The following is a 16,097-nucleotide window of genomic DNA, read 5'->3' as shown; positions in this document are numbered from 1 at the left end:
CGGTTAAGAATTCATTAAAAAAGGAAAAAAGGAAAGGAAACAGACTTTCTCCACCAATGCAAACAGAATGTGGAACAACATTCCTGTATCGGCACTAGAACCCTCCTTCAAATTAGGAAACAGCTAAAGACACACATATTTGAAGAATTACAATGATTATATCAAGGTCACGATCTATTCTACGCCTACTCTCAGAATCTGGCCATCTCTCTAAACTCGGGCACTGTACAAATACCACATATTAGCACTAATCCTGGCCTCGGGTCAGAATATAAACAAGGTGACTGCTCCTAGGAAACTTTGAAGATAATACATTTCACAATGAAAATGGATATCTATAATTTTCAATAGTTTCTGTTATAGGGAGGCTAAGGAAACAAGAGCTCTTATTTTATTACCGAGCTGAGGATATACCAATATGTATAGCTGACTGAAATAAGGACTGCATTTGAGATACATAGTGCACCTCAATATGTGGGTGTGCTGTATGAGCACAGTGGCCTTAAGAGGCTTCCAGAGAGATCCACTATATGGCAGAAAAGCTCGATCCTCACTATATTTCTGAAACTCCAAAATGTACATTTTTTCATGAAGAAATAGCTGCACTCTTTATACTGCAGCGTATTTTAGAATACTAAATGCCGTTCATTTAAGACTTACATTTTAAGTTAATTCTGGTGGTGGTGTTGGTGGATAAGTAGTGGAGCTGCTCGAGCGGTAAACATGGTTTGTAGTTTGTAATTGGGCAGTATGCTGTGATTTTTAGTATTGCGTTTGTGTTTTTTTGCGTTTGTTGTTAAGGGGGTAACAACTTTGCCTTGCACCATAGTTGTTAATGCCTTCCCCGATCTGTCCTATCTTGATGTTAAGAATTGCACCCTGCAGAAACCACCCCTTTTCTCAAGAAACTGCAGAGTGGGAGTGTGAACCTCAGTGCTCAATTTGTAAATAAGAATGTGCCAGTGCCCAAGGTCCTCCTCTTAAACATGGGCTGCTGAAATTAAATGTGGGAAAACTGAATACTGAGGCAGTGTAATACTAAATCCATCTCAGGCCTCTTCAATGATTTTAAAACCACTTCCATCCCCTTCAGCTCACTCTTGCAGCTTTCTGTTTTCTACCATTGTGACACTATTTCGTTTTTCTCTTCCTCAGTCTTTCCCTTTCTTCTCTTCTCTTCTACGTGTGAACTGATTGGCATCTTTATGATTGACAATGAAGAGATTTTTAATACCGAGTTCAAGTTCGTCTGAGCAAAGTGAAGTCTCAGGTTCTTCAGAGAAAAAAGAGGATGGGAAGCGAAAAACCAAGTACAGAAAGTATGATGACAGGTATCTAGATTATGGTTTCACATGTGTACAGGTTAATAATGAGGAGCGTCCTCAATGTGTAATCTTTTTAAAAGTTTTGGCTTTAGAATCCATGCTTCCAAGTAAACTAAAGCGTCATCTTGAAAGTCTTCACCCAAATGTGGTTGGAAAGCCAAGGGAATTTTTCCAAAGAAAACTAACAGAAGCCAAGTTACAAAAGACCACTTTCTCAAAACAAGCCAAAGTTAACAGTAACGCCCTCTTGTCTTCTTATAAAGTGGCCTATCGTGTTGCACAGTGTAAAAAACCACACACAATTGCAGAAGAGCTGATTTTGCCTGCTGCTGTTGATATGGTAACCATCATGCTTTGCGAAGATGCTGGTAAACAGCTGCTCAAAGTGCCTCTTTCTAATAATACTATCAGCCGGAGGATAAACGTTATGGCTGACGATATTAACGATCACATCATCTGTAACTTAAAAGGCAAAGACTTTGCACTCCAACTGGACAAGGCAACAGACAACCAAAAAGACACCCATCTTATTTGCTATGTCAGGTTTGTTAATGAAAAAAAAATAGTTGAGGATTTGTTGTTCTGTAAGGAAATGAAAGGTGGAACTACCGGTCAAGATTTGTTTGCGGTTGTGGATGATTTTATGGTACAGAATCAGATTGACTGGGAGAGATGTGTTGGAGTTTGTACAGACGGGGGTCGTTCAATGGCTGGATGCTACCAAGGACTTCAAGCTCGCATACGGTCTAAATCACCTAATGCTATTTGGACACACTGTATAATACACAGAGAAGCACTAGCAGCAGGAAACCTCAGTGAAGAACTGCATAATATTCTGAAAATAGTCACCAAAGTGATACATTTTATTAAAACAAGACCAATGAAAGCAAGATTTTTTGCTAAGCTGTGTGAAGACATGGGTGCCGAACACTCATGCCTCTTGTTCTACAGCAGTTCTCGATGGCTGTCTCTCGGTAACTCCCTGCTTAGGGTGTATGAGCTTAGGAATGAAATATACTCATATCTACACGATGATGAACATTGGTTTGCTGACAAATTTATTGATGCAGACTTTCTAATACAAATGGCTTTTCTTTCGGATCTTTTTGAAAAACTGAACACACTGAACAAGTCCTTGCAAGGTAATAATACTAACATCTTGCAGCTCTCAGACAAAGTTTCAGGGTTTAAGAAAAAAGTCATCCTTTGGAAAGGCAGTGTAAGCAAAGGTGACTATAAATGTTTTCCTTCATTGGACAAGTTTCTGCAAGACAATGAGATGGCATTAAAGGAGGAACTGAGGACAGTTTTTGTTCTGTATTTGTCACAACTGCATTTTTACCTTCAGAAATATTTCCCAGAGGATGAAGTGGAGCCAATAAAATGGGTGAGAGATCCCTTCAATGCTGAGATACCTCAGCATTTCAATAACGAGGAAGCAGAACAGCTCATTGACATTTCAAGTGACTCAACATTGAAAGTACAATTCCAGTCTCTGTCACTGCTTGAGTTTTGGTGCCAAACTCAAGATGAATACCCAGTGATTAGCAAGATTGCCCTGCGTGTTTTGATCCCGTTTGCTACTTCCTACCTTTGTGAAGCTGGTTTCTCAGCAGTTGCAGTGATAAAGTCAAAATATAGGGCAAAAATTCACCTTGAAAAAGAAATGCGTGTTGCGATCTAAAAAATAACACCAAGATTTGAGGAGCTTTGTAAAGAAAAACAAGCACATCCATCTCACTAGGATTTTCCAAACATAGGCCTTTCTATTTTGTTCACATTCAGACTCCCTGGTTTTTCTTGTTAATTAAAAAACATTTACTACAGAACTTTGTTGTGTGGTTAATCTTACATGTGTTCAAAAAAGGTTGCTAATTCGTGGAAACATTTTTGGCTCTTGATATTGTATTGTTTCTGACTTAACTGAATAAAAGAAAAAGTAAACAACTTGTATTTTTATTTTGTTACCAATATGATAATACCTTCATCGTCTACATCCCAATTATTTGCAGGGAGAAAATTTGAAGTACTCCTGAGGCTGGGCTTACATCGCCCACCCGGAAAAAAAAGTAACATAATGGGGAGCCGCGGGCAATGGCCAATGTAGGTGAAGGGAGCCGCCGGTCGAAAAAGTTTGGGAACCACTGCCATAGCGTATTCCAAGATAACAGAGCGTTGCCTTGGCCTCAGAGAATTTCCACCTGGTTTCTTGCACTGTAGGTGTAAAATCTAAGTAGCAGGATACGACTGCTACCTGATACTGTAATGGTCCTTTCTCCCTAGCGAGGCGGAGGGCAGTTCCTCGGTCTCTATAATTCAATAGGTGGGCAATTATCAAACGGGCAGGTGCCCCAGGAGGAGGCCTAGGGCCCAGTGTATGAAGTGCCCTTTCCACCGCAAAGGTTGAGGTGAAGATCTGGCACTCCAGTAATTCCAAAAGCAGGTTCTCTACAAACAGATCTAAGTGACCAGTATTTGGTGGAATCCGCTATACCAGCTATACGCAAGTTGATACGTGGCCCTCTGGCCTCCAAATCCTCATTCTTTATGGCCACTTTCTTTAACTGCCTCTCGACCTTCGCAAGGCATTTTCTGAGCGTCGCTGTGTTGTCCTCAATGACAGAGATTCAACCCTCCGGGCACGATTGGTGCTTGTCCAACCTGCTACTCATGTTGTCAAGCTTGGTGGTCAGCGAGTCAAATCTATTGTCAATAGTGCAAAATCCTGCCCTCAGTTCCGTCAATATTTCCTCTGCACTCAATGTCTAATCTCACACCTGTTCACTCTGGACATCATCCGAGTTCCTGCTGCTTGGGGGCACCGCGGCCCATGGCACCCCAGAGCCACCCCAAGCTAGTGCTGGTCTAGTAGTGCACTCAGAATCGTTGGGGGAAACCCCACGCCACGTAGGGAAGCGATCCAGGTATCTGCCACGGTGCCACAAATCCTACCCAAGTCACCAGGCAGACAGCTCCAAGCACCCAACCAAATGGGGGCTACTCCATCGTGTTGTGTCTCTCATGCGGCTAGTGCGTACAGTGCAGGAGCTCAGGACCCTGATTTATGCCCCGGCTGATGGGCACTCGGCCAGGGAAAGAGTGCATTGTGGGGCGTGCTACAGGTCGGCATGTGACCCCCGCCGGCCGCCCCACTAAATAACAAAGAGAGGGGGGTCATGGGGCCCACCACCCACTTTGCCGTAGGTCTTTCCGGGGCTAGCCAGGCCCGCGCCACCACACAACGGGAGACGCCCGCGGCAGCCCCCATGGGCGTCTCCGAGGCCGCAGAGAGGGACGCTTTTGGTCTCACCACCACGTGGCAATTGCAGCAAGTGTCCAGGGGGGTACGCTGGACTCTCCTCCAGCGTCGCTCTGGGTACGGGGGAGAAGGAGAAGGGAGCCATTACCGGCGGATCCTGGTGGATCTGCTCACTCAGCCATTTTTAGCTATAGTTTTATACACATTATTTTAGCAAACTAGGCCTGCCACTGTGCACTTTAACTTAGCTATATATGTTCTTCGCCTAGGTCAGCACTACGTTCTTAAACAAGACATTTCTTTCACTCTGTGCTTTTCTCAAGGCAGCAGTAAGATAGATCGCCAGCAAAAGTGGTAAGCTTTGTCTCCAAAGTTCACAGAAACATACACACTCTTACGTGGGGATCCTTGCTTGGAACATCAGATGTTTTCTTATAAAAACACTAATTTGACCCATGTATGTTAGAGGGATATTTCAGCCAGATGACCCCAACTGTATGCTGATTGCTGATCGCTTCGCTACAGCTGCTTATGCAAACCACAGGCCTCTCAGGTATGAGGGATAATGTCCTTCAAGGCGAACCTGACAGGCAGAATTAGAGCTTAACATGCTGTGCTCTAACGATCACCATGACTCCTCACCGCTCTGTCTCCAACATTGGGCTTGACCTGGGTCCCGGGTGCGCTCTCCAGCTCGATTCTCTGGAGCATCCGCGGGAGCTTCAAAGCTGCGCAGCCGTTTTGGTCAACGGCTCGGCCATGCCCCCCCATGTTGATGCCAACTTTGATTGAAAGTGTGCTGGGATCCTGCTAACCAGGCCCCAGCACCAGCGTTCTTTCCCCAAAACTGTACCTTTGATTCTACAATTGGCGCACCCATGGCATACAGTAAAGTCCCTTGTAAAAGGTACCCATGGTACCAAGGGCCCTGTGGCCAGGGAAGGTCCCCAAGAGTTGCAGCATGTATCATGCTATCCTGGAGGGCCCCTCACCAAGCACATGTACAGTCCTTTGCAGCTTGTATGTGTTGGTGGGGAGAAAAAGGCAAAGTCAACATGGCACCCCTCTCAGGGTGCCATGCCCACAAACCACTACATGTGGCATAGGTAAGTTACCCCTCTAGCAGGCCTTACAGCCCTAAGGCAGGGTGCACTGTACCACAGGAGAGGGCATAGCTGCATGAGCAATATGCCCCTACAGTGTCTAAGCACATTCTTAGACATTGCAAATACAGTGTGGCCATATTAAGTATATGGTCTGGGAATTTGTCAAAACGAACTCCACAGCTCCATAATGGCTACACTGAATACTGGGGAGTTTGGCATCAAACTTCTCAGCACAATAAATCCCCACAGATGCCAATGTGGGATTTATTAAAAACATGCACACAGAGGGCATCTTAGAGATGCGCCTGGATGTTAGCCAAACTGCTAGTGTAGTACTGACCGGTCTGTCCCAGCCTGCCACTCTCAGACAAGTTTCTGACCACATGGGGTGAGAGCCTTTGTGCTCTCTGAGACAGAAACAAAGCCTGTCCTGGGTGGAGATGCTTCACCCCTGCAGGAACTGTAACACCTGGCGGTGAGCCTCAAAGGCTCAAGCCTAGGTTTACGGCGCCCCAGGGCACTCCAGCTGGGGGGAGTTGCCCACCCCCCAGACAAAGCCCCACTTTTGGTTGCAAGTCTAGCAGGAAAATTAGGGAAAACAGGGATGAGTGGCCACCCCAGCTAGGCCCACCCCTAAGGTGTCCAGAGCTGAGGTGACCCCCTCCCTCCAGAATCCTCCATCTTGGTTTGGAGGACAAGACCAACAGGGTTAGGTTTGTGCCCCCCTTCCCAAAGGGAGTGGACACAAGAAGGGTGTAGCCACCCGCAGGGACACTAACCATTGGCTACTGACCCCTGAAACGACCCTAAATCCAGGATTTAAGGGCCTCCCTGAACCCAACTCACCAAATTCTTGGTGACCTGACAAAAAAGGACTGCTAGGCTGAACCCCCAGCAAGGAAGAAGGAAGATGACAACTGACTTGGCCCCAGCACTACAGGCCTGCCTCCAGCCTCAAAGAACCTGCACAAGAACAGCAACGCATCATGCGGGACCAGAAGCCTCTGCTAAGCTCCAGAGGACTGCCCTGCACCCAAAGGGACTAAGAACTCCTGTGGACAGAGGCCCTGTCCAAGAAGAAACCACACCCAAGGACCCCAGCACTACTCCGGGTGCATGAGTCCTGACCACTCTGCACCTGACCCCCACGGCCCATGTCAAAGTGGCCCAACCAACTAGAGAGGATCCCCAGGCGATTCCGAGCAAGTGCCACCCTTGGATTGACCTCTCCACGACCACGCCTGCAGAGGGAATCCCGAAGGCCCCCCGACCGTGAAAACTCCAGATGAAGATATCCAACGCCTAAAAGACCACTGTACCCGCAGTCCCCTGGCCTTGCGGAACCCGATCTCCGGTGCAGCTACGTTCAGCAAGGAGCCCTCCTCCCTGTCCAGCCTGTGGTTTGCCCAAGTCGACCCCCTGGACCTCGCCTGCAGCATCTGAGTGACCCCCAAGATCCTATCATAGAGAATCACTGGAAACCCAAAGTCTTGTTTGCATCATGTACCCAGCTGCCCCAGTGCCGCTGAGGGTGTATGTTTGGTGCCTACACGTGTCATTGAGTGTGTGCTTCCTCTATTGCTTGTGTGTGTACAACAAATGCTTTGCACTACCCTCTGATGAGCCTAACTGCTCGACCACACTACCACAAAAGAGAACATTAGTATTATCTACCTTGGCCTCTGTTAAGCCTCTGGGCATCATCAAAAAGAACTCCGGCAAAGAGCCCCCCGAAAGGGTGGTGCCCGTCAGACATTGCAGCGCCAGTCTGACGAGGAGCTGGTCCGATGATGAAGCATGACACCCATTTGGGTGTGTGAGGACTCTTGCTCCTAGTGAACAGGACCCCCTAGTACTCACCCTGTCTTCTTTTTGCTCTTTAGGAACAGTGTATTACATTATTAGGAACCCCTGGACTCTATGCACACTATTGGGGTTATTTGACCCTGGCAGACAGTGGTAAAATGGCGAAAAGTACTGCCAACAGACTGGCGGTACTTTTCCCCTTATATTATGACATTGGCGGTTTGGCTTGAGCCAAACCGCCAATGTACCACACCGTCCGCCATGGCGGTAATGGCCGCCGGGCTGGAGACTTCAGTCTCCAGCCCGGCGGCCGTCACTAGCCCACCTGCGGGATTATGATCCTGCCTACCGCCATGGTTTTTGTGGCTTCCTTACTGCCACGAAAACCATGGCGGTAGGCACTATCAGTGACAGGGAATTCCTTCCCTGTCACTGATAGGGGTCTTCCCCGCCTCCCTCCCCCACCCTCCCTCTCTCCCCAGACCCCCCCTTCATTCACGCACCTTCATGCACACACACATTCACACACTCATTCTCCCTTCAGAGCCACCCGACTTACCTGTTGTGAGGGGGTCCTCCGGCAGGAGACGGGACGGGTGCTGCTGCCAGCAGCAGCGTCTGCGAGCAGAAAACCGCCAGACCGTATCATGGGTCATGATACGGTCTGCGGCGGTCTACTGGCGTGGCGCTGCTGCTGGCAGCAGCGCCACCTTACCTTCATCCGCTGGCATGGCCACAGCCGGATTTCCGCCATCCTTCTGGCAGAAATCCGGCTGTGATCATAACACAGCTGATGGCTAGTACCCGCGGCAACGGTCTTTTGGCGGCCGTCGCTGCGGCAGTAGGCGTTATATGCCGCCAATGTTATAATAAGGGCCTATATCTTATTTTGATATAGAATATAGAGAGCCAGCTTCCTACAAGGAGCAACAGCAGTCTAGGGTTTTCCAGTTGTCCTTTCCAAACCAGTCTCTACATTGACATCAGTATCTGACGAGTGATGAGCCACATATCTGAAATGCAAGGATTCTCATGTAATGGATTTCCCAGGACGTTTTGCAGACACTGTGTGTTCTTTGCTGGTTACGACATGGATTAGCTCAGCATCAAATGGAGCATCCAACTTATGTGTTCTTGGCTGATGGTCGAGCACTCAATCTCCTCTTGTGAAGACAATGCCTTTTGCATGTCATCTCTTGCTTTCATTTTCTTTTTATGATTCAAATCTTTTATACGTGTTTCTTCCTCAGATCTTGACCTTGTTTTGGTCCATTGAGGCAACTTGGTTGTCATTACTCTCCTGAACATCAACGTTTGAGGCTTTTCAACTGTGGTCAAGTGAGGAGTTGAATGGTAAGCTCATAGGGTAGAACTCAAGACAGTCTTGAGGTTGAGCTTTTCCAGTGCAGCATGTTGAACAGCTTTCTTTAATGTACTCATGAGACGTTCAACTTGGTCATTAGCCTATGGCCAAAGATCCTTCATGTTAAGATGATTGAGAAAGTCTAAATTCCTGACTGTTGAAAGGTGGGCCATTGTCTGATTTTAACATCGCAGGAACACCCCATGTTGCAAAGATGCTGTCTGATCTCCAGCTGACTCTTTCTTGAGTGATAGAGGAGAGCTCTTCTATCAGTGGATATCACCATCAGGTGAGGTCCATTGTCAAGAGGACCAAAAAAGTCAATATCAATTCTTTACCATGCATGCTTTGGGAACTCTGATGTGCTTAAGGGGTGTTGAGTGGTTTTCGATGAGCTTTTAACTCTCTTTAAACTCATTCATCGAGATGGGTAAACCAAAGTCAACCTTGGAGAGCTTGTTTTGTGGCAATGATTCCACAATTTCCTTCATGAGCCACTTCAATTATCTGTTGGCACCGTCTCTTCGGATTGACAATTCTCAAATCTCTCAGAATAATATCTTCTTGGGTTACAGACAGTTCATCTTTGACATTTTAAATTTTCTGCTATTCAGTGACACTGGCAAGAAGTCGAATAAGTTGGTTCGATGGCTGATGTGTAATAATGTGTTCGATGGCATCTGTCGCTGTAGATACACATGTTCTGCATAGCTCGCCATCTGGTGTTGGGTCGGAGTGTTACAAGTTGTTTTTCTTCGAAGAAGTCTTTCGAGTCACGGGACCGAGTGACTCCTCCTTCTGTCTCCATTGCGCATGGGCGTCGACTCCATCTTCGATTGTTTTCTTTCCGCCATCGGGTTCGGACGTGTTCCTGTCGCTCCGAGTTTCGGAACGGAAAGTTAGTTAATATCGGAAGATTTCCGTCGGTATTGTTGCGTTCGGGATCGGCGTAGTTAGAGTCAACACCGCATCGAAGATCGACGCGCTCCGGTGCCCTTCGGGGTAGTTTTCGATCCCCCGTCGGGGCCTGGTCGGCCCGACCGCGTGTCGAACAACGTCGATGGAACGGACCCCGTTCCGTTTTTGTCCCAAATGCCACAACAAATACCCGTATACAGACCAACATTTGGTCTGTAACCTGTGCCTGTCGCCTGAGCACAGTGAAGAGACTTGCGAGGCCTGATGTGCGTTCTGGTCCCGAAAGACACTCCGTGACCGTCGAGCCAGGAGACTTCAGATGGCGTCCACGCCGACAGCGCACCGAGAGTTCGAGGAACAAGAGGAAGAAGAAACCTTTTCGATCCGAGGAATTCGACGATCAAAGAACCGTGAGTAAGACGTCGAAAACAACACAGAAGAAAAGTGACAAGGCCCAGGGGACGCCACTGCCACCAGGCCATGGCTCCACCCTTAAATTCGGTGACCGACCATCGGCACCGAAAAAGGCCAAAACAGTGCCGAGATCGTCCGACTCCGGTCGAGACACCGGCACGCAGCCTTCTCGGGATCGAGAAAGTGCTGGAGAAAAGCAACGACACCGAGATAGCGGTGTAGAAGCGGCTCGACGCCGAGACAGCGGCACCGACGAAGATCGACGCCGAGAGGTTTCGACGCCAAAAAAGAAAAAAGCCACCTCGGAGCCGAAAAGAGATACAGGCAGGGTCTTGGTGCCGAAACAACCCGTAACCGACCCAGGTCCAGGCTCTTATACAGAGGAACAATCACTGTCCTCTCAGATGCGAAAGCATAGGTTTGAGGAAGAGCTGCAATCCACCGAAGTGGACCATACGCAAAAACGTATTTTCATACAGCAGGGAACGGGAAGAAAAAGGACCCTTCCCCTATTAGGAGAAAAAGGAGACTGGAGTTTCAAACAGACCAGGCGCCACAAACAAAAATGGTGAAAAAGGTGACTCCGCCACCCTCTCCTCCACCTGTAATTGACGTCTCACCAGCGCAAACTCCGTCACATTCCCCGGCTCACACCACCATGAGCCAAGGTGACCAGGATCAAGACGCTTGGGACTTATATGACGCCCCAGTGTCGGACAACAGTCCGGAGGCATATCCAACAAAGCCCTCACCACCAGAGGACAGCTCAGCATACTCTCAAGTGGTGGCTAGAGCAGCACAATTCCACAACGTAAACCTCCACTCAGAACAAGTCGAGGATGACTTTTTATTCAACACCCTCTCCTCCACCCACAGCTCCTACCAAAGCCTGCCTATGCTGCCAGGTATGCTTCGGCACGCAAAGGAAATATTCAAGGAGCCGGTCAAAAGTAGGGCAATAACGCCAAGGGTGGAAAAGAAGTATAAGGCACCTCCTACAGACCCTGTTTTCATCACCACACAGCTGCCACCAGATTCCGTCGTAGTAGGAGCAGCTCGGAAAAGAGCCAACTCCCACACATCTGGGGATGCACCACCCCCAGATAAAGAGAGCCGCAAGTTCGATGCAGCTGGGAAAAGAGTCGCAGCACAAGCTGCAAACCAGTGGCGCATCGCGAACTCACAGGCACTACTTGCGCGCTATGACAGAGCCCATTGGGACGAGATGCAACATCTCATTGAACATCTGCCCAAGGACTTACAAAATAGGGCAAAACAAGTGGTTGAGGAGGGACAGACCATTTCCAACCACCAGATCCGCTCCTCCATGGACGCTGCAGATACAGCTGCACGGACAATTAATACATCTGTAACTATCAGAAGGCATGCATGGCTCCGAACGTCTGGATTTAAACCCGAGATTCAACAAACAGTTCTCAATATGCCTTTTAATGAAAAATAACTGTTCGGTCCAGAAGTGGACACAGCGATTGAAAAACTCAAAAAAGATACGGACACTGCCAAAGCCATGGGCGCACTCTACTCCCCGCAGAGCAGAGGGAATTACAGCACATTCCGTAAAACGCCCTTTCGAGGGGGGTTTCGAGGTCAAAGCACGCAAGCCAGCACCTCACAAGCCACACCGTCCAGTTACCAGGGACAGTATAGAGGAGGTTTTCGGGGACAATATAGAGGAGGGCAATTCCCTAGAAATAGAGGAAGATTTCAAAGCCCCAAAGCCCCTACTACTAAACAGTGACTCACAGGTCACTCACCCCCTCCACACAACACCAGTGGGGGGAAGAATAGGTCATTATTACAAAGCATGGGAGGAAATCACTACAGACACTTGGGTTCTGGCAATTATCCAACATGGTTATTGCATAGAATTTCTACAATTCCCTCCAAACATACCACCAAAAGCACAAAATTTAACAACACACCATTCCAATCTCCTGGAGATAGAAGTGCAGGCACTATTGCAAAAGAATGCAATCGAATTAGTGCCAAACACACAAATAAACACAGGAGTTTACTCACTGTACTTTCTGATACCAAAGAAGGACAAAACACTGAGACCAATCCTAGACCTCAGAGTAGTGAACACTTTCATCAAATCAGACCACTTCCACATGGTCACACTACAAGAAGTATTGCCATTGCTAAAACTACACGACTACATGGCAACTTTAGACCTCAAGGATGCTTATTTCCATATACCAATACACCCATCGCACAGGAAATACCTAAGGTTTGTATTCAAGGGAATACATTACCAATTCAAGGTACTGCCTTTCGGATTAACAACCGCACCAAGAGTCTTTACCAAATGTCTAGCGGTAGTCGCTGCACACATAAGAAGGCAGCAAATACATGTGTTCCCATATTTGGACGACTGGCTAATCAAGGCCCATTCGTTCATACAGTGCTCAAATCACACAAATCAGATCATACAAACCCTCTTCAAACTCGGGTTCACCGTCAACTTTACAAAATCCAACATTCTGCCGCTCAAGGTACAACAATACCTAGGAGCCATAATAGACACATCAAAGGGAGTAGCCACTCCAAGTCCACAAAGAATTCTAAATTTGAACACCATCATACAACGCATGTATCCAACACAAAAGATACAGGCAAAGATGGTATTACAACTCCTAGGCATGATGTCATCATGCATAGCCATTGTCCCAAACGCAAGACTGCACATGAGGCCCTTACAACAATGCCTAGCATCACAGTGGTCTCAAGCACAGGGTCACCTTCTAGATCTGGTGTTAATAGACCGCCAAACTTACCTCTCGCTTCTGTGGTGGAACAACATAAATTTAAACAAGGGGCGGCCTTTCCAAGACCCAGTGCCACAATACGTAATAACAACAGATGCTTCCATGACAGGGTGGGGAGCACACCTCGATCAACACAGCATACAAGGACAATGGAACGTACATCAAACAAAACTGCATATCAATCACCTAGAACTTCTAGCAGTTTTTCAAGCACTAAAAGCTTTCCAACCAATAATAGTTCACAAATACATTCTCGTCAAAACAGACAACATGACAACAATGTATTATCTAAACAAGCAGGGGGGGACGCACTCCACGCAGTTAAGCCTGCTAGCACAAAAGATTTGGCATTGGGCAATTCACAACCAAATTCGCCTAATTGCACAGTTTATACCAGGGATCCAAAATCAACTCGCAGACAATCTCTCTCGAGATCACCAACAGGTCCACGAATGGGAAATTCACCCCCAAATTCTGAACACTTATTTCAAACTCTGGGGAACACCTCAGATAGACTTGTTTGCAACAAGGGAGAACGCAAAATGCCAAAACTTCGCATCCAGATACCCACACAAACAATCCCAAGGCAATGCCCTATGGATGAACTGGTCAGGGATATTTGCTTACGCTTTTCCTCCTCTCCCTCTCCTTCCTTACCTGGTAAACAAACTCAGTCAAAGCAAACTCAAACTCATATTAATAGCACCAACTTGGGCAAGGCAACCCTGGTACACAACGCTGCTAGACCTATCAGTGGTACCCTGCATCAAATTGCCCAACAGGCCAGATCTGTTGACACAGCACAACCAAAAGATCAGACACCCAGATCCAGCATCGCTGAATCTAGCAATCTGGCTCCTGAAATCCTAGAATTCGGGCACTTACAACTTACCCAAGAATGTATGGAAGTCATAAAACAAGCCAGAAGGCCATCCACCAGGCACTGCTATGCAAGTAAATGGAAGAGGTTTGTTTGCTACTGCCATATTAATCAAATACAACCATTACACACAACTCCAGAACATGTAGTGGGTTACTTGCTTCACTTACAAAAATCTAACCTAGCTTTCTCTTCCATTAAGATTCACCTTGCAGCAATATCTGCATACCTGCAGACTACCTATTCAACTTCCCTATATAAAATACCAGTCTTTAAAGCATTCATGGAGGGCCTTAGGAGAATTATACCACCAAGAACACTACCTGTTCCTTCATGGAACCTAAATGTTGTCCTAACTAGACTTATGGGTCCACCTTTTGAACCCATGCACTCCTGCGACATACAGTTCCTAACCTGGAAGGTGGCATTTCTCATCGCCATTACTTCCCTAAGAAGAGTAAGCGAGATTCCGGCGTTTACTATACAGGAACCTTTTATACAACTACACAAAAATAAAGTCGTCCTAAGGACCAATCCTAAATTTTTGCCAAAGGTTATTTCACCGTTCCATCTAAATCAAACAGTGGAACTTCCAGTGTTCTTTCCACAGCCAGATACCGTAGCTGAAAGGGCACTACATACATTAGATGTCAAAAGAGCATTGATGTATTACATTGACAGAACAAAAAACATCAGAAAGACTAAACAACTCTTTATTGCATTTCAAAAACCTCATGCAGGAAACCCAATTTCAAAACAAGGTATAGCCAGATGGATAGTTAAATGCATCCAAATCTGCTACCTTAAAGCTAAACGACAGCTGCCCATTACACCAAGGGCACACTCAACCAGAAAGAAAGGTGCTACCATGGCCTTTCTAGGAAACATCCCAATGCAAGAAATATGTAAGGCAGCCACATGGTCTACGCCTCACACATTCACCAAGCACTACTGTGTAGACGTGTTATCCGCACAACAAGCCACAGTAGGTCAAGCCGTATTAAGGACATTATTTCAGACTACTTCCACTCCTACAGGCTGATCCACCGCTTTTGGGGAAATAACTGCTTACTAGTCTATGCAGAACATGCGTATCTACAGCGACAGATGCCATCGAACTGAAAATGTCACTTACCCAGTGTACATCTGTTCGTGGCATCAGTCGCAGTAGATTCGCATGTGCCCACCCGCCTCCCCGGGAGCCTGTAGCAGTTTGGAAGTTACCTTCAATTATTTATATATGTATCATCTCAACCTTAAATAGGTGCATACTTAGTCACTCCATTGCATGGGCACTATTACTACAATTCAACTCCTACCTCACCCTCTGCGGGGAAAAACAATCGAAGATGGAGTCGACGCCCATGCGCAATGGAGACAAAAGGAGGAGTCACTCGGTCCCGTGACTCGAAAGACTTCTTCGAAGAAAAACAACTTGTAACACTCCGGCCCAACACCAGATGGCGAGCTATTGCAGAACATGCGAATCTACTGCGACTGATGCCACGAACAGATGTACACTGGGTAAGTGACATTTTCATTATTGCATTCCAAAAACCTCATGCAGGAAACCCAATATCAAAACAAGGTATAGCCAGATGGATAGTTAAATGCATCCAAATCTGCTACCTTAAAGCAAAACGACAACTGCCCATTACACCAAGGGCACACTCAACCAGAAAAAAGGTGCTACCATGGCCTTTCTAGGAAACATCCCAATGCAAGAAATATGTAAGGCAGCCACATGGTCTACGCCACACACGTTCACCAAGCACTACTGTGTAGACGTGTTATCCGCACAGCAAGCCACAGTAGGTCAAGCCGTGTTAAGAACATTATTTCAAACCACTTCCATTCCTACAGGCTGAGCCACCGCGTTTGGGGAGATAACTGCTTACTAGTCTATGCAGAACATGTGTATCTACAGCGACAGATGCCATCGAACTGAAAATGTCACTTACCCAGTGTACATCTGTTCGTGGCATCAGTCGCTGGAGATTCACATGTGCCCACCCACCTCCCCGGGAGCCTGTAGCAGTTTGGAAGTTAGCTTCAACTTTGTACATTTGTATATATATTATTTTAACCTTAAATAGGTACATACTTAGTCACTCCATTGCATGGGCACTATTACTACAACACAACTCCTACCTCACCCTCTGCGGGGAAAACAATCGAAGATGGAGTCGACGCCCATGCGCAATGGAGACAGAAGGAGGAGTCACTCGGTCCCGTGA

General features: G+C 46.9%; 1 protein-coding gene across 1 annotated transcript in view; it reads left to right on the top strand.

The window, feature by feature from the left end:
• Positions 1-1,215: 1,215 nt before the first annotated feature.
• LOC138267169 (protein FAM200B-like) overlaps positions 1,216-16,097 on the top strand; it is an 81,235-nt gene continuing 66,353 nt past the window's right edge. Inside the window, exon 1 of the mRNA XM_069216018.1 lies at positions 1,216-2,467. Coding sequence (XP_069072119.1) covers positions 1,216-2,467 — 1,252 coding nt within the window. The remainder of the gene's footprint in view (positions 2,468-16,097) is intronic.

The sequence above is a fragment of the Pleurodeles waltl genome, chromosome 12 (genome assembly GCF_031143425.1).
Source record: "Pleurodeles waltl isolate 20211129_DDA chromosome 12, aPleWal1.hap1.20221129, whole genome shotgun sequence".
NCBI lineage: Eukaryota > Metazoa > Chordata > Amphibia > Caudata > Salamandridae > Pleurodeles > Pleurodeles waltl.
This window is presented reverse-complemented; position numbering and strand designations above follow the sequence as displayed.